This window comes from Cyclopterus lumpus, chromosome 11 (assembly GCF_009769545.1).
Source record: "Cyclopterus lumpus isolate fCycLum1 chromosome 11, fCycLum1.pri, whole genome shotgun sequence".
Lineage (NCBI taxonomy): Eukaryota > Metazoa > Chordata > Actinopteri > Perciformes > Cyclopteridae > Cyclopterus > Cyclopterus lumpus.
In genome coordinates, this window is record NC_046976.1 from 14,968,151 (window position 1) to 14,993,069 (window position 24,919).

The 24,919-nt window shown below is 41.2% G+C and overlaps 2 protein-coding genes across 2 annotated transcripts in view; one reads left to right on the forward strand and one right to left on the reverse strand.

Annotated features, from left to right (window-relative positions):
• Positions 1 to 12,955, reverse strand: part of LOC117739041 (FH1/FH2 domain-containing protein 3-like) — a 47,489-nt gene extending 34,534 nt beyond the window's left edge. The window contains 3 exon segments of the mRNA XM_034545301.1: positions 4,837 to 4,904; positions 7,472 to 7,581; positions 12,791 to 12,955. Of these exon segments, the coding sequence (XP_034401192.1) occupies positions 4,837 to 4,904; positions 7,472 to 7,581; positions 12,791 to 12,955 (343 nt within the window).
• A 1,503-nt stretch (positions 12,956 to 14,458) lies between these two features.
• LOC117738943 (sodium-dependent neutral amino acid transporter B(0)AT1-like) lies at positions 14,459 to 24,516 on the forward strand. The gene is made up of 13 exons (XM_034545137.1): positions 14,459 to 14,483; positions 18,076 to 18,279; positions 19,917 to 20,057; positions 20,255 to 20,392; positions 20,472 to 20,653; positions 21,783 to 21,893; positions 21,979 to 22,091; positions 22,253 to 22,381; positions 22,476 to 22,638; positions 22,726 to 22,927; positions 23,783 to 23,942; positions 24,069 to 24,231; positions 24,316 to 24,516. Exons 2-13 carry the CDS (start codon positions 18,081 to 18,083, stop codon positions 24,514 to 24,516), a joined length of 1,902 nt encoding a protein of 633 aa, XP_034401028.1. The 5' UTR covers positions 14,459 to 14,483; positions 18,076 to 18,080.
• The last annotated feature ends 403 nt before the right edge of the window (positions 24,517 to 24,919 follow it).

The window sequence follows — 24,919 nt, forward strand, 5'->3', positions numbered from 1 at the left end:
CACTACGCCCTCCCAGCTTACCCATCACAAAGCATTATCTCCCTGTCACACCATGCCATTACCAGGCCTTATCTCCCACGGCGGAGGACACCAACACAGTAAATCACTGTTGGAAGCAGCTGCAGTCATCTCTTTCTGCAGCATCTCAAAGCCAGATTGCTGTCACTACCCCCCCCCCCCCCCCCCCCCCCCCCACACACACACACACACACACACACACGCCCCCCACCCCATCGGTAAATCCACACTGAATAGTTACTACTGCTTTTTCACCAGAGACCACCATGTCAGTAAGCTCATATTTACAGAGATTTTGCCTGATGCTACCGAATCCTCACAACATCTCTTTAAAGTGTATAAATATAGTTACTATAAACCTTTGATTGTGTACGGTGGCTTATTATTACTTTTGTATCCAACCAAAGCAGGATGAAAAAAAAATTACAACTGGAAAAGACAGACAGATGCAACACAATCTTTGACTTTGCTGCTAATTTTGTTATGTAACAGCCCGATCAGAGAAAATCAAATCAAGTCAACCTTCACTACACCTCAACCTCTCCACCCCCCTTCTACCGCGTGGGGTGATTAGAGACGGATAATTGGGCCACAGAGATCCAGCGGTATGGGAGCCACATTTTTTTGAAAAAAAGGGCTAAATTCCAGAGGTACCTGCCAAGGGATTGAATCGGCTCCAACACACATGCCAGGTCTTTTGTTCTGCACTAGGGCTCTTTTGTTTTCACCTGCAGTACAACTCATTACATGAGGCTTTACCTGTCAGACGGCATACCCTTTCTATATTTGATCACTTTAAACTGTATTTAATTACTGCATATCCTTTCACTTCAGGGCAGGCTGGGAAATGAGGCCACGATAGGAAACACACATTCAGAACACATTTTGCTAATGTGCACTTTAACAGTGTACAAATGAGAAAATTACAGTTTGCCAGACTACAAATTGAATGTTAAGGTATCGGAAGAAATAATGACTGAATAACTATAAAGTTTGCTGTGCGTTTAGAGCTATATCTATCAGCTGGAACGATTTATTGATTATTTAGTTTTCAGGTGGTTTACACACAGTGTCTATAAGAGTTTACTTTCGATTATTAAATATCCTGCTCCGTACACATCTAGGCTGTTATAAGAATAAAAAATGTAAAGAAATTGAAGGGGATCCTGATAAAAATGTCTGTTAATATTTACTCTTGCTGGTGAGCTTGCAGAATGATGAGGACCCGGTGGTTCAAGTTTAACCCGGAGAACATGGTTTTATTACCCCAGCATTCAGGCTAATATTTAGTTTAAAAAGTTGCCAAAATTCTCTCTCTCTGCCCCCTCCTCTTCTCTGAACCTGGCCTATCCAGCTGAATTATGGTCTACATCCCCCCCCCCCACATGAACTCCCCATGATTCCTTTCCATGTTAGTCCTGCAGGCTCACTAATATATCCAATATAATGTCATCACATTTTTTAGACCCAATAAATCCAGCACCTCGCAGGGTATATCGTAATATTTTTTGGTTCCTACACGATGAATCGTGATTTTTTAAGCGACCCCTCGACAAGTAAAAAAACAAAATACACACCAAGAATATCCAACCGCAATAGGCTGATTGGCATGGAATGTGCTCAGCACATTTATGCCGCCATAAGGTTGACCCCTTTCACCTCCACGTCACCCACACCCCTGAACCACCTCTCTCCACTCCACCCGTCAGCTACAACAACTCTGCTGCGCCAGAAACTACTAAAAATAAGTGTTTCTGATTGGCACTCTTGACGAGTCTGCAGACCACGGGATCAACTGGGAGAAGGGGAGGAAATATAAGGAAACAGGGCACACAAGTAGGTATTGAGAGACAGCAGAACAAATGAAAGAGAGATACTTAAGTAGATGCTCCAAAATGAAGAGGCTCGGGCTGAACCTTGTTCAACTTGAAACCGAGGACACTCTGGACACCAACCCTGGATTAAAAGATAAATTCCTGTTGAATTGACGCTAATCTCCCAGTGAGGAAAATACAGTGAGTACTGAGAAAAGCTGGATCATTAAAGTGCCACGGAGGCCTCTCCAGTGCAGACACATTGCCTGCAGAGAAGTGCTTACACCAGAAGACAGAGTCACTGCTTTGCTAACCCAGTGTGTTCTCCTTCTCATATGCAACAGAAAAAAAAGTCATTAACTCACACACATTATCACAGCCTCACTCACGCATACACGCATCAGAGAGCATCCTTAATCCCAAATTGGCAAGCCTGAATGTAATTTGGTCTTTCCGTGAGCAGCGATGCCAAGAAATGCCAAGGAGAGCCTTCGTTCTTAAAGTTGTACACCCCTTTTTTTTAAAACCTCGTGGCCCTGAAAAGAAGATCAATGAACAACTGGAGGATTTCCCTAACATTTGACCTAAATACAATCAAATCCTGATCCTTCTCAATCAAACCTGAAAGCAGATGACGACGGCAAGATTAGGAAAATCTGTACGGAAGTGATCCTTTCCTGCATTTCAGTCACATAAACCAAATAGTGATCATGCATGACCATGCATTCAACCCAAAGACACGCCATTCAAGCCTCCTATACACACCAACGTCATGGTGATTCACAGATACTTGATTCCACAAGCAATTTGCATTCTTGATTGTGACAGACTTTCCACTTAATGAATAGTATGCCGACCCCTCCTCGGGCGATTTGAAGGTCAAAGCCCTGAAAGGATTAGAGAGTTTTAAACTGGCAGATGAGTGGATGGCTGAAGCGTCTCACTGAAGCAACGCTGAGAGGGGGTGGAAAATGGTCAGTAGATCTCTAACGTGAATGGATCGCTGTGACTCGCTCACGCTATCAGATTATATGTCTGTCCGATGCTGCAGAATTACAAAGTGCCACTCCAGAGTATCAACTCCAGTCAGGATCTGGTTGTTGCTCAGCATCTGTGTCATGCTGAATGAAAATCTGGATTGTGGGCAATATAGTGAACCGACTCAATCGACAATCGTTGGTCAAATTTCAAGTTTCACTCTTGCCCTTGTAAAATAAATGCATCTCATATGTATATGGTGCGCCATTGCTAAAGTGTCACGCGATCATTAGTATCCTCTCCTCTCGTGTTTCGCTAAGTGCGTTGCTCCGCCTCCCCACACACACATGGAGCAGAGCAGCTAACACACAAGTCATAATTATGTTTTAATAAAAGCTCAACTCATGGAGGAAATGGGAATAACAGGCTTTAAAAGTGACATTTCTTTCTAATATGCAGATGTGAAGTGGGGTTCATGTGGTAGTAACTGGTGAAGATTTGAACAAGCAACAGATACAAATGTGTATTAATTAATTAATCAGGTCATTCATTCATTCATATTAATAATAATAATAATAATGATAATAATAATACATTTGAGAACTGAATGTAGTGAGGTTTAATTGAGAATACTGCTTTTTTAAGGTCTTTTGAGGGAGAAGGGGAGCAAGTTCAGGGGGTTGTGTCCCTTACATTGGTTAAATAGAAACTGCTACAACATGTTGCAAAAACACATCTCAAAGTGACTTGTGTGACAATAGTTTAGTCATTATTTTCTTCTTAACAATTTTTCTTTTTTTCGTTTACACTGTAAACATGAAAACAAGCCGTCACAAATTGATTCTTTTCTGTAGGTGTACATTTTCTCTCCTTAAAACTATTAATCCCAGTCATAGTGACCTTTCACCTCATCACGTTCTCAACCAATCCGGGGCAAAGCATCTAGGATCCAGAATTAGCACCGCTATCACTGGCATGAAGAATGTGGACCGTACAGACATGGAGGAAAGAAGTGAGCAGAGACAAAGTGCGGGGGTGATATAAAGAAGACAGAAACAGGATTGCATCGCTGGTTATAGGACTGGGCTGTTATGTTAAAGTTATGAGAACAAAAGACAGCAAAATCATCCACGTGTTCTCGGAGCATTCTTTTTTTCTAGATTAAGAATATAGACAGACTTTACATGATAAATTCGAGAGTGAGAAAATGTAATCTAAAAAAAATGTAACACTAAATTATGAATCATTTTTCATTTTAAGTGATGAGTTCTGTTAAAACGGGCCAGATGTTGGTGAAATGTGTGTGTGTTTAACAGTCTCCAGCTATGCTAGCAGCTACGTGAGGCTAGGCACTGTGATGCTTACACGTGAGACTGATGGTAATGTCATTAGTTTTCCAGGTATTTAGTCCAAATATAATTATTGGACAAACTGACATGGTGCAAAATGAAAAGTTCAGGTATTTGTAGATAAAAATGAGGATGTGTGTGTTGCTTGATATCTCCTATCATTCCTTCCCTCCCTTGCAAATCTTTCATTCAGTTCTTTCTTCCTACTTGTATCATCGTGCTGTGATATATTTCTTTAAATGAGACGCACACTCTGTCTCCTCGTCCCTCCTTTTCTTCACTATCCCAGACGAGGATGAGTTAAGAGCATCACACTGTGAAGCCTTTACCAGCCCCAGAAGGGGGCTAAAAAATATATATGGCAACATACACATGAAAAGCTTCTGTTCACTTTTCTCTCTCGAAACTGTGTTGAAGCTCCCGTCATACAAGTTTAATGCAAATGCTGAAAAATGATCACAATCCCACGCTGAATTGGAGAAATTTCCCAGAGCAGTCAAACGTGCCTCTGACTGGGAGGTCTCATGTCTGACAGCAGCATGTTGCACGCGTAAACCCCTGGACAGCCACCGGAGCGTGCAGCGCAATGTGTTCTCATGTGTGTGCGTGTGTGTGTGTGTGTGTCCAGGGAGAACCTTGTGTTGAACAGGTATATAAACATGTCACACAGCACTCACCGATGCAGGCGTGCACGCGGACAGTCAGCTGGGTTCGTAGGATAACGCTGTGCTTCTTCCCTCTGGACCTGACGAAAGAAAGGAAAGCATAACAAAAAAGGTCTTTATGAAAGCAATGACATTTCCACGTTGCCGCACCATTTCACTAACAACCCCTCGCTTCAGTGAAGTGATCCGTCTCGTTTCACAGTGTGTTCACACTCGATGCGAGAGAAGCATACACTGCAACAGATGGCGTGGTCTTTAATCAGGAAGTGCAATAATCTCATGCAGTTGGTTACTAATTTAAGGAAAATAGAAACATTTTACTTGTATTTGAACACAAACACTATGAGGCAAGGACTTGTTATGATGGACCTTTTTATGTAATGCAGAGGCCGTTGGCAAGAAGGGAATCGTGCAGACAAACAGTGGCCTGCATTGGATGCATACACCCCCGCAACCCCCCCATCTATACTGATACGCATCTGAGTCTTGAGGACAGATCGCAAAAGTGCCGGAGCAGACACAACACACATGCACACACACCCCTGCATACCATCGTGAGCACACATTCACACACAGCATATTTCCAGTGGGAAAACAAAAGGAGCACACACAAACATACGGGTGAAGGATGATGGTATTTGGAGAGCACCTCCAACTCTCTCTCTCTCTCTCTCCAGACCTCAAGTTGTTATCTTCCAATCTGTGAGAGCTAATCACCGACTTCCATCGCTGACCTTCTTGATAGCATCCAATCCAAGCAGGGAAAACACTGCTCTGATAACATGCAAAACATGCAGCGAGGATAACACACACCCAAACAAGAAACCAGCCGGCCTCCTGTCCTTCTGTTAAGCTGCGTTATCAGCTCTGCTCGGAAATAGAGCAAATTGTAACACGACCTGCTGAGATGCTGATAGCCGACTGTGTTTTTCTTGCAAATTCATTTTCATTTTACATGTCTCGTGTGAGAATGACAGGTGTCAATGAGGCGTCTTGCCAGTCATAACAATGTAAGGAAAATTACACCCTAAATGCAACCATTGGATGTGAGACTTTAAAAGACTGTGAGGATAAGAAGGGATGTTTTCAATTAAAAAAAATACTAGAGAGCTGGGAAGATTCATTCAACTTAATGATTTATTAAAATCGCTATTTCAATATATTTTGAATAATACACAAACAGCTATTGTGGCCTGGAGGAACACTGCTCTCCATGACAATCTGCAGCAGTGTCCTCCTGCTATGTGATCTCCTTTAGTGAAAGCATCCTCTGAGCAGTGGTGATAATCCCTTTTAATGAATCTATTCTTTATAACAAGTGTTTGTGTGTCTATTACCCATGTGAATAGTATCCATAAACCAATCGGTGGGTTATTGTTGTGACTATTATAAGATTGGAGAAGCTTCAGCTGGAAAAGACACTAAGTGCATGTCAATATGTGACAGACAGCTGCTAATGAAGAACAGTATTAAATGAAGAGACACACCTTCACAATGCCAACATTCACAACCACGTGGCTTTTAAGACAGCCGTCAAAACCTGCCTGACTCTAAAGTAAAATGTGTGGTTTGAGGCCGAGATCTTGAGTATAATTAGTTTATTCATTTTTGGCACTATATAAACAGTGTTCTTCTGACAGAGGGAGGACAGGACGTGCTTAGTCAGAAGCCTCCATCCTCAACCTTTGTGATGTTATGCCAAGAAAGAGGCAAACCCAACCCCATGTGGGATTAATTTCCTACTGTCAGTACAGTCTGACCTTGGATGAGAGAACTGTCCAATCCAACCGGTTCCCCAAGATCCAAACCACTTCAGAAACACACACACACAGGCTTCTATACACCTGTCCATCCTCTGTCACTTGGCTTACCAGGTGCATAAGAGAGACGCAGGCACACCCACTTTGACAAACAAGACAACGTACACATGGAAACAACCACACACTGACACTTATCACAAAGTCTCCAAACAGATCAGCATACAACAGCTCTCCACAAACGGCTGGCAATACCTATCACATCACTATATGGAAAAAGAATATATATATCATATATGTGTATATGTTGAAATTCTTTTACATTTTTTCATTGTTGATCGCACAAAGAGCTGCAGTAGCATCCAGATTGGATGATTATCGTACACCTGGCTACACCGAGGTGCACAAACAAGACTCGATGTGTCAGGATACAGTACAATTCCCTAGCAACAGAGCTTCTCTTCTCAACCGAAAGACAGACAGCGGCACTGCCACCGGGAGCTATGAGAGACTGAAAACACTGGAGGACGGTGCCGTTACAAAGTGATCATCCTGTTTCTGCTGCACTTGACGGGTTTGCACACTGTGACATTTTGTCACAAAGATCAGAATATAAAATTATTGTAAAAACACCGCCAGAGAGCTGTAGCTGTGGAAAGGAGGGCACATCTGTCTCGCTTTCCAGAGCGCTTCATACTTTCCATGAACTTGTGCTTCCAAGAAATCCATATCCAGCGGCTTGTGATTCTTCCCATTTTATAAGAATGGAGTAACTCAGAAAAATATATATGTGTGTGTGTGTGGGGGGAGAGGAGGGTTTGAGATGTTTTGACAATGAAGACTGAGCGTATAAGACTATTTGGAAGGGTATAAATGTGAATCTGTCTCACCCTGTGTCATCCTGCTGAAAGCCCTCCAGCTCGTCCTTTTGCTCGGCCAGAGAGGACTCCAGATCCAGATAGGTGCCATTGTGGGAGAGCTGCAGCGTACAGTCATCAAGCTACGGGAAAGAATGAAACAATCTTTTGAAAACAAAAGTCTCAAGGAATGACATATAATACTTGATTCAACTGTGTTGAACTAAACTCAGGGGACAACTTTAAAAAACTGGCATTTAGACCTAAATTAGGGATGGAAAAAATGATTCAGCATGTGGACATATACGCAGGGTGGCATGGGAACATTCGTGCATGTGCCACCCACAGGAATGATATTGGTCTCCGTGTTCCCAATGTTCTTAATACCCACTTACTATGTCACTGCATGTGTTTCACACCATTTTTTTTAAAGAAGCTGAGCCTGAAAAATAAAGCCAGTTTACGGGGCGAGGATTGTCGAGTGTGTACAGTGATCCAAAGTGGGATGCGCCTCTGCTTTCAGCTTTACAAAGCTGTTAAGGGAATTTACTAGTGGAGACGTAGCAATAAAGGCTTCAGAACATGAAACCAGAACCAGAGGACAACAGACAATGAAAGTTTTTTTCGTGCATTTAAATACCAGCTGTGAGAGGAAAAATGACCCTTGAGATTAAAATTGTGTACAAGCTCTACATGTTTGTGGAGGGAGCAATCACAGTCCTTCTCACGTACATAAGTTGCATGTGTACATTGGTGCATACAGCAGATAGTGTGTTTCACTACCCAAGAACTGACCCATCCTGTGCCCATCCATCTGGGATGGCACGATCTGAGGTCGACGTCAGAATGGACCAGCTTTGCTCTGTGAAATGGGAAACCCTGCTGAGTCTGAGACCAGGTGCACAGTAATGCATCCGCACAACCCTGGCATTGATGTTTACAGTTACAAGTTGACAGCAGGTGCCAGCAGCCGTCCCAGCTACAACTCGTAAAAAGTGACATACATCACGGCGTTATTGTTTAGATAAGCTATGAGCTTTACAACCTCGTTGTCAAAGCCGCTGATGTATGAATAGGCGGCTGAGATCAGCATCATGAGTCGAGTTAGCATGCAGCACCTACACACACTGGGGTGCGCGGCCAAACGCCCTGTGGCTGTCTGGTCAAGCTGCATGACGACACACCCTGACCAGCAGAGACCACTGATCACAAGACCTGCTGCTGCCCTCCGTCTGTCCCTCCTTCTCACTGGGAGACGGAGTGCTGTCGGATGGACTCACAGCATAAATATAACCTTGCTATATTTACCCTGCACTGAGGCAGCATGTACACAAGCTCAAGAGTGGGTGTGTCTGCAGGGTCTTGGAGCTCTTTAATAACATCTTCCCGATTATCAAATGTGCTTGGATTACCTTAAATAATGAATATATATACACATATACATATACATGTACATGTATATATATATATATATATATATATATATATATATATATATATATATATATATATATATATACAAATAATGCATTCAATAGTCTGTGTTTACTGGTTACTGTTAAGGAGTCCTCACAATAATAGTTTGTAATATTTTACCAAGTGATCATTGGATTATTGAGAAATCATTCAACTTCTATATATTTAAGGAAATGTATGCCTGGAAACATCTCGCCGAGTACGCTCCGATCGCTTGGTTCAAGAGTTCAAGTTCGAGGAGTAGGCTACATGTGTGGTACTTGTTCCGCCCCTCCGATACTGTGATTGGACGGCTGGGTAAAAAGTGACAGTGACGAGCGAAGTGTTTTTACCCATATTTTAACATATTTCAGCTCTCCGGTGGCCATAAAAAAAAATGACAAATGTGCAGCGCTGGGCACAGAGTCTTGCAAATATTGCAAATAATCCAAAACATATGCTGGCCTCGGGAAAAAAAAAAAGGCTTTGACCCAACAACTCTACCGGTGACTCGTGCTATTTTCAGAAGCATGATTTTAGATTAGATAGAATCAAACCCCTTAAGCTCCTCTTAGTTTGTTTTCATCTGATTTCTGCTTTTTTTGACACTATAACTCTCCTGTCGTTTCAGGTCCTGGCCAGTTACTCCGGCCATGCAATCGACTGATTGCCCTCAGCTGCTGTTTCCCGGCCATCTCCCAACCTGCAGCTCATTCTCTCTTTAGGCCCTCAGTATTTAAGTCCACTTTCACTTGGTCCCCGTCTGATTGGCTTGAACTACCCAGCTCTCCAGAGAGGCCGAGGACCCGCCTTTTCTGACCCTGTTCTTGCCTGAACTGTTGAGTGAACTGAACTCCTTGCAACTCTAACTATCTCATTATCTTTTGCCTTAAGTCTGCCTGCGAATGTAATGACTCTTAATCTAGGTTCTTCTAGTTCTTTTAGTTTGTCCTGATGATGAGGACATGAATGTGTGTACCGAATTTTAATCATAAGACGCGTGCCAATCCATCCGACTGTTGAGGAGAGATAGTTGGTCGACCGTCCAACTATCAAGACCAGCTTTGCCGTGAGCGCGTCTAAAATAATTGGCTAATTAAGAAGATAATAAGCACAAGCATTTTAGTGCGAACATTTTAAGGGCCCTCTTTGTAGTCTAGTGATTTAGGTTTGACAACGTAGAAGGAGGGGTAGTGACAGCATGGGGGCAGAGGGGGTAATCATGCCCTGTCCCACTTTCCTGCATCTATGTAGGACAAAAGCCTTTCTTGTGCCCAATCCGCTCGCATTATTCAGCATTTGTTTTTTTGTTTTTTTTATATTCCACTCAAAGCTTTGTTTATGTCTCCAACACATGGCCCAAGAGCGAGCACCACCAGCACCACCTTCTCCACCTCTTTCTTTTGCTGCTCTGCTTTTAATCGACACGCATTACTCAATCATACAAATACTGCCTGGGCAGCAAGAAGTGAGCCCCGGACCAGTCTGTAACCCTCCGAAGGGTGTCTCCTTCCTAAAACACTTCGCTTGGATAATCGTAGTAATATCATAACAAAACACATCATGGACGGAGCCGGCAGAGAGGTGGCTCCAGAAGGAACCGCAAGCTCTTCACACTCAAGGCCCCAGGACGGGCCAAGGAAACACTTAGTGGCTGGTAGACTTTGCACTCATTTAATCAAATTCTCACAGAAGAGCAAAAGCTGGGAGGAAGAAAAGAAAATTGGGGGTAGGGGAGTAATTACTTCCATGTTAAAACAACACCTAGCCTGCCGGCGATCGCGACGGGTCGACACTTGACAATAAGCCTACGTAACTTAAACGATGAGTTTTTAAGAACTTTTTTGTGTCAAACTTAGAGCCACAGAGGATAATTTTCTTTGAAGAGCGTGGAGGAGGGTGTGTTCTACACAGCTATTAAACCTCTTTAATGGGAACCTTTCGGTAATGAAATAAAAGTTCAGCTGTGAAGTCTTGACTTTGTTGTTTTTGAGGGGAATGGGAGTTTTTTTCTGCTAAACTTGTTTCTGTTTAAATGATGGTGAGGCTTCTGCATTGAGCTTCATATCTATGGATCATTTCGAGGGGGTAACATCGTCTTAGTGCTTAATTTAAGACCGATCTTTGCACTTTAACGTCTTTAACATTCAAATGTTTCTTTGGATAATAGATTCTGAGAGAATAAAAAGGAAACTTCTTTGTTCAGCAGTTTGGATAAAATGAAACATTGAATGCACTGATTTAGCCCTGGCAAGTGAGCCCAGCCACACGCGTGTGTGTGTGTGTGTGTGTGTGTGTGTGTGTGCGTGTGTGTGTGTGTGTGTGTGTGTTTGAGTCTATAAACTGGTGCATGGTCAGAGAGGTGGGAGAGGAGGTGAAGGAAGAGGTCAGGAAAACCACAGCACCCAAAGTGAGGAGAACAAAGTGTCGCAGGGTTCCAGGCACCGGCCGCAGGAATTCTGGGACAAGTGACCTATACTTTACATGCAGCCCAGCCAGCCATACACAGAGCTCTACCATCACGACATAATAATACAGTAGGCTTTTCTCAGGGAAGAGTGCAGAAGGTTGAAAAGAAAAGAGAGAGGCTACTTCAACAAAGAATTAATTCAGATTAAGAAATGGCTCAGGAAATTATCAAACTCTCGCTAGCTTTGACATTTTCCAACCATATGATAACATCCTGCACAGTCTGTCGAGAAAATGTGAACAGTCCAGTTTCATCCCTATAATCTAAGCCCGATATCCAGTTGCCATTGCGCATAGTCTTCCTTCTGATGTGAAAAAAAATTGCAAACATGAACGCAGGCTGTGCCATCTGTCTGTGTGTAGGTTGTAATCATAAGCTTTGCTGTGCTGTGGGACATTTTTCATTTGTTTTGTGGCTTTTAAAGATGGGGCAGTGAAAGATCCATTCGGTCTGAAAAAACAACTCTGCTGGCGAACGCCGGTTTGCCGTCAGGGTTGTGTGCCAGCAGTGGAACTCTCTCTCTCTCTCTTTCTCTCTGTGCCTCACATTTATTTTCAATTCAGTCTGTTTTCAGCTTGAATTATACAGCATCTATATACAAGTGTAGAATAAATACAAGGTCACAAAGCCTCTGTGGGTGTGTTTGTTGTGACCCAACCTCGTCAGTAAGGAATGTGTTGCTACTGCTTTTGAAATCCCCCCCCCCCCCCCCGGGTTACTGGGTTTAACACTGAAATTCACTCATAATGGTACACAAACACTTTCTATCGCACACCCAGCGTAATCCGACACTTGCCACTAAATTTGATCACCTGTGAATCAGAGCTTTCACAGGCACATGCTATCTGGCTGCGCTGATGCCGTTGCACACCTGTCACCGTGACGGAGCGCAAAAAACTCTTTGAGAAGTAACTTTGAGATTGTGATCTATTCTTATTTGTAGCCTCTCAACAGAGAGGTCAAAGGTTAACGTCAGCTGAATCATTCTTGGAGCGAGTGGAGATTTCATCACCTTTCTCAATGGCACTGCAGCAAAGCAACTGTACGCCAACGTGGGAAAATATTGCTTTGGGTTTATCGGGGGACACATTTGCAACCTTGTTTCCGGCCTCAGGCCGGAGAGCTGGAGAGCTGGAGAGCTGTGCTTCCAATATGTTCTCAAAATAGCCTCTGAATGATGGGTATGGAAGTGTGTTTGCATTGGACACAACCTTGTATAGACACGTTACAATCTATATGTTCACGAGAATGTGCTTTTGAATCTCAATATATATATATTTTAAATAAAGCTTATGTTTAAGAGTAAATAATTGTAATTGTACGTTAGTTTTTCTGTATCTTATGCTGCGTTATGGCGGAATGTATCACTACAATAGTATATACATAATGATCACAAGGCTATTTGTTTACCACGCTGGTAATCCTACCTTGTGGGGAGTCTTGAGGAGCCGGTGGATGCCTGCTAACTGGTTGATGAGAGGGATATCCTCCCTGAAGGTGTACAGCGGCGGTCTAGTCGGTTCCGGGAAATTGGTGCTGTTGAACGGATCGGTGTCATCTAAAAACTGAACCCTGCAGACAAACGTGGCCATGGTGCATCCATGCAAGTGTCTCCTCTGAGAGGCCAGTCCGGTTCAAAGAGAGCTGTGTGGGCTGTCGGCTCCGGCTCGGGTCGCTGTGCGCTCCTCTCCTGGTAACGACAACAAACCCCGGGGTCTCCAAGTGCGCTCGGGAGAGCAGGACCCGGGGGTAGGAGTTGGGGGTGGGGTACTGGAAACCGAACGGGTGGCACGAGGAACCGACCGGTATCTTGTCTCGCCTCCCTCGCTGTGGTTGCGCTCGCCCTGAGGGTTTTCTTGGTGGGTTATTCTCGGAGAGGCAGGTGGCTCGTGATGCCGGAGAGTGAAGGATCAGCGCAGCTTGGGACAGCCGGTCTGCTGTCTGTCTGAGTCCCAGTAAATCCCCCCCTTTCTATTTTCTCCTCTGCCTCATCTCTCCCTCCTCCCCCTTCCTTCAGTTCACTGGCTCCGGCTTTAGCTTCCTATATGAAAATGAATTGCACTAATCCTATACAAAAAAATATTTAGAAAACTATATGAACAAGCCTGAATGTAAATTAATGACCTATAATGCCAATTGTAACATTACATACAACACGAAACCATACGCTTAATATACCATAAAGTAATTAAAGTAATACATATAGTAAATCAATTATATATATATATATATATATATATATATATATATATATATATATATATATATATATTAACATAAGCACTGAAACATATTATTGAGTGAGTATTCCTCATTATTACCGTTAAAAACAATGTTGTCAAAGAGCTGCCACAGTACAAGAGACATACAAGTCCAAATCAGAGTAATATTGGGATGAATATATCCTGTGAAGAGTTTAGCTCTTCAGTGCAATTTGGACCAATGCTGACCTCTTGTGGCAAATTCTATTTAATGCAGGTTATACAGTATTACTGTCAGTTATCCAGTTTTACAAACTCGTACGAACTTATGTACTTTATTATTTTTTTTACAGCATATTAAACTAATTGTTGAATAATGTGATATTTGGACACTATATGCAATTTCACAGTAAAATATTCCAAATGGGTCCAAGTTCATTTCATGTTGCAGTGTTTGTGAATGAGCCGACAGAAAGTAAACATGGACTGAAGGTGTTGCCTATATCCAATTCTATGGAAAGGGGCTAAATGGGGAAGTGACTAAAAAAAGGCACAATTTGATTATTATTTGGTAAGGGCAGTGCCTAGCATGGAAGTAGCTTGTTTCCATCGGCGTGTGAGGAAAGTGCTTTATAAATGTATTCAATTAACATTTACTTTATTACTCGACCCTTTTTCTGTACACCTGCAAACATTATCTGTGTTACATATAACATATTGTCATAAATCCCTTGGGGGGAAATCAGTGGAGATCATCTTTTAGTTACCACTGGAGGGCAGAAGGCCACTTCTTTTACGACGTATAAAAGATAAACCTCATGAAAAACACATCTTCATGTTATAATAGGGCGCATTGTATGGTTGTAAAGTGAAGAACAAAGTACAAAGGTTTCTTCACACACCCTGACAACCACTCACTGTATGTTCCCTTATGTATCTCTGAATTACCAGCTTTTCATATCCATATGTCATCTCTAACCATAAATAATCTGCTGGAATGAGTTGATGTCCTTTTAATTGGTCACAAACTGAGTCATATCAAAGATGTGGTATTTAATACTTTCCATTAAAACTTTAACCCAAACCTCCTCTCTATACCACAAATAGCGTTCAAAGAATGATGTCAGCATATTGGTTGAATGTCCTAAATTATTGCTCATGGTTACCAGACAATGCCAACAATACTTCACAGGAAAAGTTGACCAACTCTGCACAGAACCAGAACGGAAAACTCATTGTTGAAGTTATCATGTACTCTGCAAGGTGACCTTGGGATGTCTTAATGATCACGTGTTTTATTCAATCAATCATTACATACGATAAATGTAAATCAAATATCCCACAAAATAAATGACTGAAAAGGTATAGGCAGAAGCTTAAATGCTTATATATTTGTATCCTAAATTCATATTAAATAAATCAGATAATTAATTAGATATAAAAAATATATTTTAAATATATATATATATATATATATTTCATTTACACTTGTATTACACTTGTAACCCTCACAAATAGTTTTAGAAACAATCCTTTTGAAAACCAAAAATAAGTTATATTATATTATATATTAGCGTTGTTCCATAATTGAAGTGCTGTAATAGAGATACATCTTCTTTTAATCCCTTTTTTAGCTTTTTATACAGTAAACTTACAAAAATCTTATTTGTATTGAAAACAACCTTTGTACGCAGTGGCTTTGCTTTAGCTCTGTACATTGTTTACTTTATTACTTTTATTACTTTATAATACACCAAATCATTAACTTTCATAACATGAGATCTGATAAACTGATTTATATGCTCATAGATACCATAGTAACCAGCTTTATTCATGATACGTATTGCTCGATTTTGTAACAAGACTGTTGAATTTAGAAATGTTTTTCCATTCCTCCACACAATAAGATATATATGGAAATATAAGTGAGCAATACATTATATTCAAGATCTTAGAAGTTAAATTCTGTTAAATTCAGTTTATTTTGTATAGCCCAGAATCACAAATTACAAATTTGCCTCAGAAGGCTTTACAATCTGTACACATACATCCCTGTCCCAGGACCTCACATCGGATCAGGAAAAACTCCCATAAAAACATTAAAAAACTTCACGGTTGAAAAAGGGAAGAACCCTTCAGGACAGCAACAAAGGAGGATCCCTCTCCCCGGATGGACAGAAGCAATATATGTCATGTGTACAGAATGAACAGCATTACAAAGTTACAAAACATTCAATGAATATGACAGAAATTATGAATAATGAGTTGTAGGCATGGACCACGATCCAGATAACAATGATCCATGTAGCAGGGCCATGGCAGGAGGCAGGAGGCAGGGCCCAGTCAGTACATCTCTATATTTATACAGTATTGCTATTGACTTTGAAATGTTACCATTTATATATTCAATATAATAATAATAATAATAAGACTTCGAATTCATATACCACTTTTATAGACACTCAGAGACACTTTACATAAGGCATAGACAAACAGAACAAAACTAAATAGAAAGACAAGGAGCAAACAAAACAAACAAACAAATAATTTCTGGATAAAAGGGAAAAAACAAAGTCATGTAGTGGAGGGTAGGGTGCAGGAGTTAGCAGGTGAAGGCGAGTTTGAAGAGGTGGGTTTTGAGGGCTTGATTTAATGATGAAAGGGTGGGAGCCTGACGGATGTGGATGGGGAGGGTGTTTCAGAGGGGGGGTGCAGCAGCTGAGAAGGCCCTGTCACCCCAGGTCCGGCGCTTGGTCCTGATGGTCTTCAGAGTGTTTGCACCAGCGGACCTGATGCAACGGGTTGGGGCTTGGAGGGGGAGGAGGTCAGAAAGGTAGGGAGGGGCCATGTTGTTTTGGACTTTGTAGGTGGTGAGTAGTATTTTAAAGTCAATCCTGAATTTGACCGGGAGCCAGTAAAGGTTGCGTAGGACCGGGGTGATGTGGTTGGCGTGGAGTAGGAAAGAGAGGTTGGGGTCAAGGATGATACCGAGGTTACGGACCTGGGTGGAGGGGGTGACGATGGAGCCATCAATGTTGAGAGAGAAGGACTGGGCTGAGCGGGTGACTGAGTTAGAGCCGATGATGAGTATTTCAGATTTTATATCAGTGAGACAGGTGGTGAGAGTGGAGTGGGTGACTGAGGTGATGGTCTTGGAGGAGAAGTAGAGTAGGGTGTCGTCAGCGTAGCAGTGGAAGTCGAGACCATGACGACGGATGATTTGTCCAAGGGGAAGGATGTAAATGTGAAGAGGAGGGGACCGAGCACAGAACCTTGGGGGACACCGTGGGTGACTGCGGAGGTGGAGGATGTACAGTTGTTTATGTCAATGAATTGATGTCGGTCTGAGAGATATGAGGTGAACCAGGAAAGGGCAGTGCCAGTTATGCCAAGGGAGTACTGGAGACGTGAGAGGAGGATGGACTGGTTGATAGTGTCAAAGGCGGCACTGAGGTCAAGGAAGATAAGGATGGTGAGGAAGTCAGAGTCAGCATACATGTCATAATATGTTGTCTCCATGTTACTTTATGATCAATAACGACCCCGAGGAATTTTGTCTCAGAAACTCTTTCAAGTATCATCACACACACCTAATCAGCTGTCATTATAACAGCAGAAACATCTTCTCACAGAATGCAATGGGGTGCAATCCACCTCTCCCTTATCTCAGAGTGACACTGTACGCATTACAATATTTTCTGGTCAATCAAAGTGAGAGGTTTTCTGAAATATTATGTTTTTATACAGTTTTTAAAAAAATATGTTGTCATGTTTCATACTTTGTGTAATAAACACATGTGGACTTTTACTTTTTATCTTTACCTTTCACAACTACAAGATCAAAAACAGTGTGTCTGAGGTTTTATTTTTTCATCTAGTCTAATCTTTTGAGCCATTTCTTTTTACTTATGTTGTCCTGTCTGTGAACACACATTTACAATGTAGGTTCTAAAAACTTCTCAAGGGTGTTGCTTATTAACTGCTCCTAATGCACATTTACCCGTTGGATGAAAATGTCACTCATAAATGATTAAAATATGTTAAAAATATAATATATAAAAAATAATGTACATGCATATTGTAGTATTGAACATTATTAGACATATGTTATGAGTTCCAATTGTGCAGCCATATTAAATCCAATTGGAACATGGTTAATAAATTATATAAAATGAACTCGTCAGAGGGATCAGAGTCCGTATCAGTGGAGTCCTGGTCCTTGTTAACGGGAAGAAACTGTTTTTGTGGTGTGAGGTTTCCGTCTTCATGGCCTGAGCCTCCTTCGCTTGAATTGGTGCATATTGCCCAGACTTGCCTGTCTGGATTTGTGTGTGGTGGAATTTGACAGACACATCCTATTCTGATTGGCAGGAATATTTTATGATGTTGACACCCATTGGTACACAAAACGATGACTGAGATGGACAGATAAGTAGAATGTGACACACACATTTAGAGATCGAGAAAGCCAGCAGCACTGTTTTGTTCTGTGGACTGGATTATCGCCACAGACACCATGAGACTCGTTTTTCCAAACCCTAGGCTCGAAGACAGGATCCCCTCTCACGAGGACCTGGAGTTGATGGAGAAGGTTGAGACTGGGGACAGGCTCAAATGGGGCAGCAAAACCCAGTATCTGCTCACCTGTGTGGGCTTCTGTGTGGGACTTGGCAACGTCTGGAGGTTCCCTTACCTGTGTCAAAGCCATGGAGGAGGTAGGCTCTTCATCTGTTGCTAAATTTTTTTTAAAAACGCACATAAACCGTTTCCACACTGGAAACTGAAAACTGAAAAGTATTTAAATGTGTTCATGTTTGCCTTTAAACAACATGTCCACATCAAATTATAATTACTAGTTGTAGAAATGGAAAAAAATAAAGATGAAATGAAATGTGACGATTCTGATAGGATAATTGATTGGGTTGAATTGGCCCTAAAATGTCAATAAAATGCAAGAAGTTGTGTTTGCAACACTCCGTGTTAATAATTCATGAAAACCTCTGTGGTCTGGTGTATTTCTTTTTTGTTACAGACACACAATTCTAGTGTGAGTTGAAAGTATAACAGCATACGTATTGAGCAAACACACTCCATAATTCAAAGTGACCCCTATAAAACCATGATGCATCACAACGCTTTTAATATCAGCACTCAACGTGATTTAGGTTAAATATTAACTTACAAAGGTGAATAAATGCTGTATAAAGCTATAAAGTCCATTTTACAGCAAATAACCACTGATGCGTTAACACGGTACACAGTGATTTTTTAGCTTTTTTAGTTTTCAAACACTAATGTGATTAAATGTGAAGGAAGAAGTGTTTTGGCCGATTCCTAAACTTTCCCCCTACGTCATGTAAACATAAACAAGTTATTGTGCTGATGAGCTTCCTGAGAGGTAAACAGATATCACCGATCAGACAAACCAGCACAGAGGACACTACTATTGAGGAATAATATTGTATTCTATTCTAATGACAAATACATAACATTTCATTAAACTAAATCTGATTTACATCTCCTGATGTAGACTAATTGAACAACACTAGTAGCTCTGTGATTTTTGAAAAAATATATTTAAAATTAGCATCCATTCAAAAATCCTTTAAAAATAGGTATTTCATAAATTTGTAAATTCATAAGTGTAAGTTTATGAACTTACGTTTGTATATTAAATAACTTAATATATTACATCGGACACTGATGGGCCAGCGCTGTGTATTACTTTTTTTTTTCAACCAAAAATGCATTAATAATTGAGATATAATAGGCTAAAGATGACAAAATAGCTAACTTACAAACGTTATTGTAGCCGACATTGACCTAGCCAGGAGAGAGAAAATACCCTTTTTTTATCTTGCACTTGCCCTGAATGAACCCAAAAGGAAATGCAGAGATAAGTTGAAAACCTTTCAGAAGTGGAAATCCGATTTCCCGACAATCTCTGTGTCACTGATGTCAAGGTAAAGCACGAGCTGCCCTTCAGGCGACGCTATAATCTCAAGTGATTCACATTTAGCTTACATACTGAGAGCTTCAGTTGAATTTAATATCCCCCAGGGCTGGAGTATGGAAAAATGGTAAAACTCTTCCTCAAGAATTACCAAATGAATATTTGCAAAGATCGTAATCGGGATGTGTGATTCAGCTTTTTTCATATCAGCTGTTTTGAATGTCTTCTATCTGAATCCTGATAGCAGAGTGAACTTTCAGCCTTGAGCCGGCACCACCCGCATCGTCATGCACGATAATGCAGACAATTAAAATGCCAATTGTATAAGGTGTATTTATATTTTCACGCACATTTCTTCTATGTCTCCAGTTATCTGATCTTATATTGGTGTGTCCCCAGGTGCTTTTATGATCCCTTTTATTATCCTGCTTGTCTTTGAGGGGGTCCCCCTGCTGTACCTGGAGTTTGCCATTGGCCAGCGCCTCAGAAGTGGCAGCGTGGGGGTCTGGTCTTCAATTCACCCCTACATGACTGGAGTTGGTGAGTGCATGCAAAAGGAAGTTTTAGTCTAATATGAAACTCTTGCTCCAAATCTTTCTTCTTTGTTTGGACACACTTGTCAAATCCTCATGTACATGGAAGTCCATTGATGCTGACAATATTCAAAGCATGCGAGAATCATGAGAAATGTCTGTGGTGCGAAACAGAACACTCTTAATTTGCTCCCTCCATTACAGGTATCGCGTCGATGACAGTCTCGTTCTTTGTGGGCATGTACTACAACACCATCCTCGCCTGGGTGATGTGGTATTTCTTAAACTCTTTCCAGAGCCCACTGCCATGGAGCCAGTGTCCACTCAATGATAATCTCACAGGCATGTCACCATTTAAAAAACAAACAAAATAAACATTATCAAACTATATCTAACGACTATGATTTCCCCCTTCCTGTAGATCTAGTGTCAGAATGCAAACGCAGCTCTCCAGTGGACTACTTCTGGTACAGAGAGACATTGAACACCTCAACGTCCATAGAGGAGTCTGGAGGTCTGCAGTGGTGGATGGTGCTGTGTTTGGCTGCTGCCTGGAGTGTGCTCTATTTATGCTGCATTAGAGGGATTGAGACCACAGGCAAGGTAGGGCATCGATGGCATTATTGTTGCATAATGTAGCATGGATGTGTCATTCCATGTATCAGCCATCATACAAAACGTCATTTTATAGGCTGTGCACGTTAATTTTTTATTTTGCATCTCCTTTGGTTTTGTTGCACCCGTTGTGATTTGTAATAAACCTTTTTCACAGACGATTTGGCGTGGCATAGCAGGACAATTGTGGATGTAATAGAAAGTATATTGTAAAGGATGCCTTGGTCCTCTTAAGTGTTCCTATAACCCGTTAAACCACCATGCACAATACCCCCGTAATTGTTTTGTTATTAGTTCCACCTGTGTTTTCCCTGCTATGACGTCAAAATACATGCAATGAAAGAGGTTTATTCTAGCACATGCTGCATTCACGATATATTTTTCAGACATTAATCGCATAGTGATCGGAAACATTCTGACTGTGAAGATATCTCACACTCAGTGAAAAGAACTAGAGGAGTTGTCAACAAACCAGTGGTAAAATGGCGACAGAATCCAATCATTTGAACAATCAATGCAGCTTTATGGTTTCACTTGATAACAAACCACTCCACAATCGGTGACAACGCAAAAGTGGCTAATGTAGGCTGGCTAGATTGAAATGGCAGTGATAGCAGTTGAGATAACCACACTCCAAAGTTTGAATGTTTATTTGGGTCAAGTCAATAGGTCAAGCCCCTGGTTTTCAGCAGAAATGTCTTATTTGCTTTAAGAGAGAAATAAAGCCTGGGCTCCTGCCAGACGTACTGGGGATCCCAGTCACTGCCTTGCTTTTAGGCACTTTAGAAACAAAACCACATCTGCAATAAGAAAGGCTAGATCTTTTTTTTATTTATTCCCAATATATATTAAAATCCAGCCAAATTCTGTACTTTAGAAACTAAAAGACAACAATGGACTATGTTGTAGGTTCCAGCTGTTTTTATAGAGCTTGAAAAATCCAGGTTTTCTTATTGGGCAACATGAAATAACATCCACAACAATCTACCTCACTTTCATCCTTAGGGCAATTTAAATGTCTTACGGAAGCCATCCAAATATGATATATTTCTAAAAGTCTTTTGTTTATATATATTTATATTTGCACCTTTCACGATATCTCTTTCCTTTCTCTCAGGTTGTGTACATCACCTCCACACTGCCATACGTGGTCCTCACCATCTTCCTCATCAGAGGACTGACTCTGAAAGGATCCGTAGAGGGAATCAAGTTCCTCTTCACACCAGATGTTAGTCATTTAATTACTTTTCCCCTGCCATTAGCATGGAAGAAAGTTCACTCTTCACTCCGCTGATGATATTATTGATTTCTAGCTCAATGAGTTGCTGAACCCATCAACGTGGTTAGATGCAGGAGCCCAAGTGTTCTACTCCTTCTCTCTGGGCGTTGGAGGTCTCATCTCATTCTCCAGCTACAACCCTGTTCAGTAAGTACATGTTAAGTCTAAATGGCATCTGATCTTATCAGCTGAAATTAACAAAATAAAGTGCCATATGATATACTCTAATTTAAGGCATTTTGAACAAAATATAATAAAATGATTTACATTGCCAAAATGTGAAATATAACATTTTACTTTTCTTCCAGCAACAATTGTGAGCAAGATGCCATTATCATCGCCATTATTAATGGCTTTACTTCTATATTTGCTGCCACTGTCATCTACACGATCATTGGCTTCCGGGCAACCAAGCAGTTTGATGACTGCCTTAATGAGTACGTGCATGGCACATTATGTCAGTTTATTCCAGTAAATCGGAGCAAAACTAAAAAAGAAATTCAGTTCATGTTCCTAAATTTCCGCTTTTAGAAACATCTTGATGCTGCTGAATGCATTTGATCTGGTTGAGGGAACCGTCACCGAGATAAACTATGATGAAATGTTGCAAAATCTGAACAGCACAATCTCAGGATCAGAGGTCATTCAGGGGCTGGACCTTAGCACCTGCAACCTCAGGACCTTTCTCAGTGATGTATGATGTATTTTTGGAGGCGTCATGTTTCATTTTCAGTAAGAAAATTCCTTGAGTGTTGCGTCTGATTGTGCTTTTGTTTTCCAGGGAGTGGAAGGAACGGGTCTGGCCTTTATTGTGTTCACAGAGGCCATCACAAAGATGCCTATTTCTCCTCTCTGGTCCGTCCTCTTCTTCGTCATGCTCTTCTGTCTTGGGCTTTCCACCATGTTTGGAGCTATAGAGGGAGTTGTGGTTGCCATTCAGGACTTTAAGATCTTTCCTACGTGGCCAAAAGAGGTGATCTCAGGTACATGTTCTTATAGACCCTTGTGTGTTACCTTGCATGTTACCAATCGCAAGAATGTTTGGAAGATATGAGGCTTGAGAAAAATGGGTCAAATATTTACTTTGGTGACTTTGGAGTGAAATAATTGATCATAATCTATGTTCACGTCAACTGGAGTTAATAGACTTAGGACCTGTCGCTTGTCTTCTAAAGGGGCAGGGTAGTGGCAAAATCCATGTGACCCAGATACCGGAAACTGACTCTCAGTGGAGTATCAGCTCTGAACCATTTGCTTCAATGCGTTTGTGTCCGGCAAGGCTGTGACCGGACCAATAAGCATCCTGTGCGGAGCTACTGGCCGCTACAGGTGTGGCTTAGGTGTGCGCGAGACAGCACTGAGAGGCCACTGTTTGGTCAAAAACACCGATGACTTTAGTGTAGATACTGCAACAACATCAATTGTTTCAGAACTGGAGAGTATGATTGACAGAAACAGTTTCCCATGACTGCTTATCAGATGGTTTTGGGTAACAACCCATCTGGCGGGTCAGGTTACCATGTATGCTGACACTACATACACCATGAGACAAGTGAATGATTAATAGTTAAAGTTTATTATAATGCAGGATGACGCATCTATGAGTTATACAGAATGTATTTGTCGCTTGAACTCAACGGCGCTGTGTTTGCCCTGAGCGGCAGCAATAAATGTATAGGATATGTGCTGCTGGTGAGGGGGCAGTACGGGTGAGAGGCCTACGAGCCTGGTGTGAGGGGATGGTCTTCCTGTCTGAACTTACGCTAGAGCTTCATTTCTACAGCAGAATAAGGGTTAAGAACATTGTCAATAATACGTTATTTTGTTTGAAATTGCAGGGATTGTGTGCCTCTCATCCTTCTTGATCGCGCTCATATTTTCTCTGGGGTCTGGTAACTACTGGTTAGCACTCTTCGACAGCTATGCAGGCTCCATCCCTCTCCTCATTATCGCCTTCTGTGAGATGGTTGGTGTAGCCTACGTGTATGGAATAGAAAGGTAGGTTTTTAAGACGATTAAAGGCGATTAAAAAGCCTATTTTGCCATAAAGAATCACTGGAATGTAGTTACACTGTTTATGTATGTGCCATGTTGATCCTGAGTTAGATTTACCTCCTTCGACAGGTTTAACAAAGATATTGAGTTCATGATTGGACACAAACCCAACATCTTCTGGCAGGCCATGTGGAGAGTGATCAGCCCTTTGATTGTATTGGTCATCTTTTTGATTTACTTTGTCAACGAAGTCAGCTCCACACTGACATACATCACCTGGAATCCAAGCTCGGTATGTTTTACAACTATTGTAAGCAACATTCCTCAGATTATCATTAAAAAAATGCATCATTTTGAAATCTTTGTTGTGTGACAGGAAAACTTCCCGGTTTTGGAGATATTACCCTATCCCAACTGGGTCTACATTATCATCCTCCTTTTGGCTGGACTTCCTAGTCTTGCGATCCCTGGATTTGCTTTGTACAAAGTATTACAAAAATGCTGCTGCAAGAAAACTATTAAAAAACTTGAGCTCAACACTGTATCTGCCAATGTCAACATGTATGACACTAAATAGATTGACCAGGATATTACACTGTAGCTTGACAGATGTGACATTTGGTGTGTAATACTTTATTAGTTATTCCTTGGTTGGGATACTTTACTTTGTTAAAATGTGGTTTGTTAAAGTGATTTAATTTTAAGATTAACATACGTGCTGAGGAATTTTATTTAGTTGACAATGTGTTGTTACAGTATAGAATCAATGTTGAAGAGTTCATGAGATTATTTAAATTGTATATTTTGAGAAAAGCTGAATAAATATATTTAAATATTCAACACTAGACTTGACTGTATTTCATCATTACAATTATGATCAACAAGGTAAAGTTATTAGCTGCCTCCTCATAATAAAGTTGTTTTTTTCCAACTATTAAAAGATTTTACTTGAATGGAAACAGTGGAGTCACAGATTTATT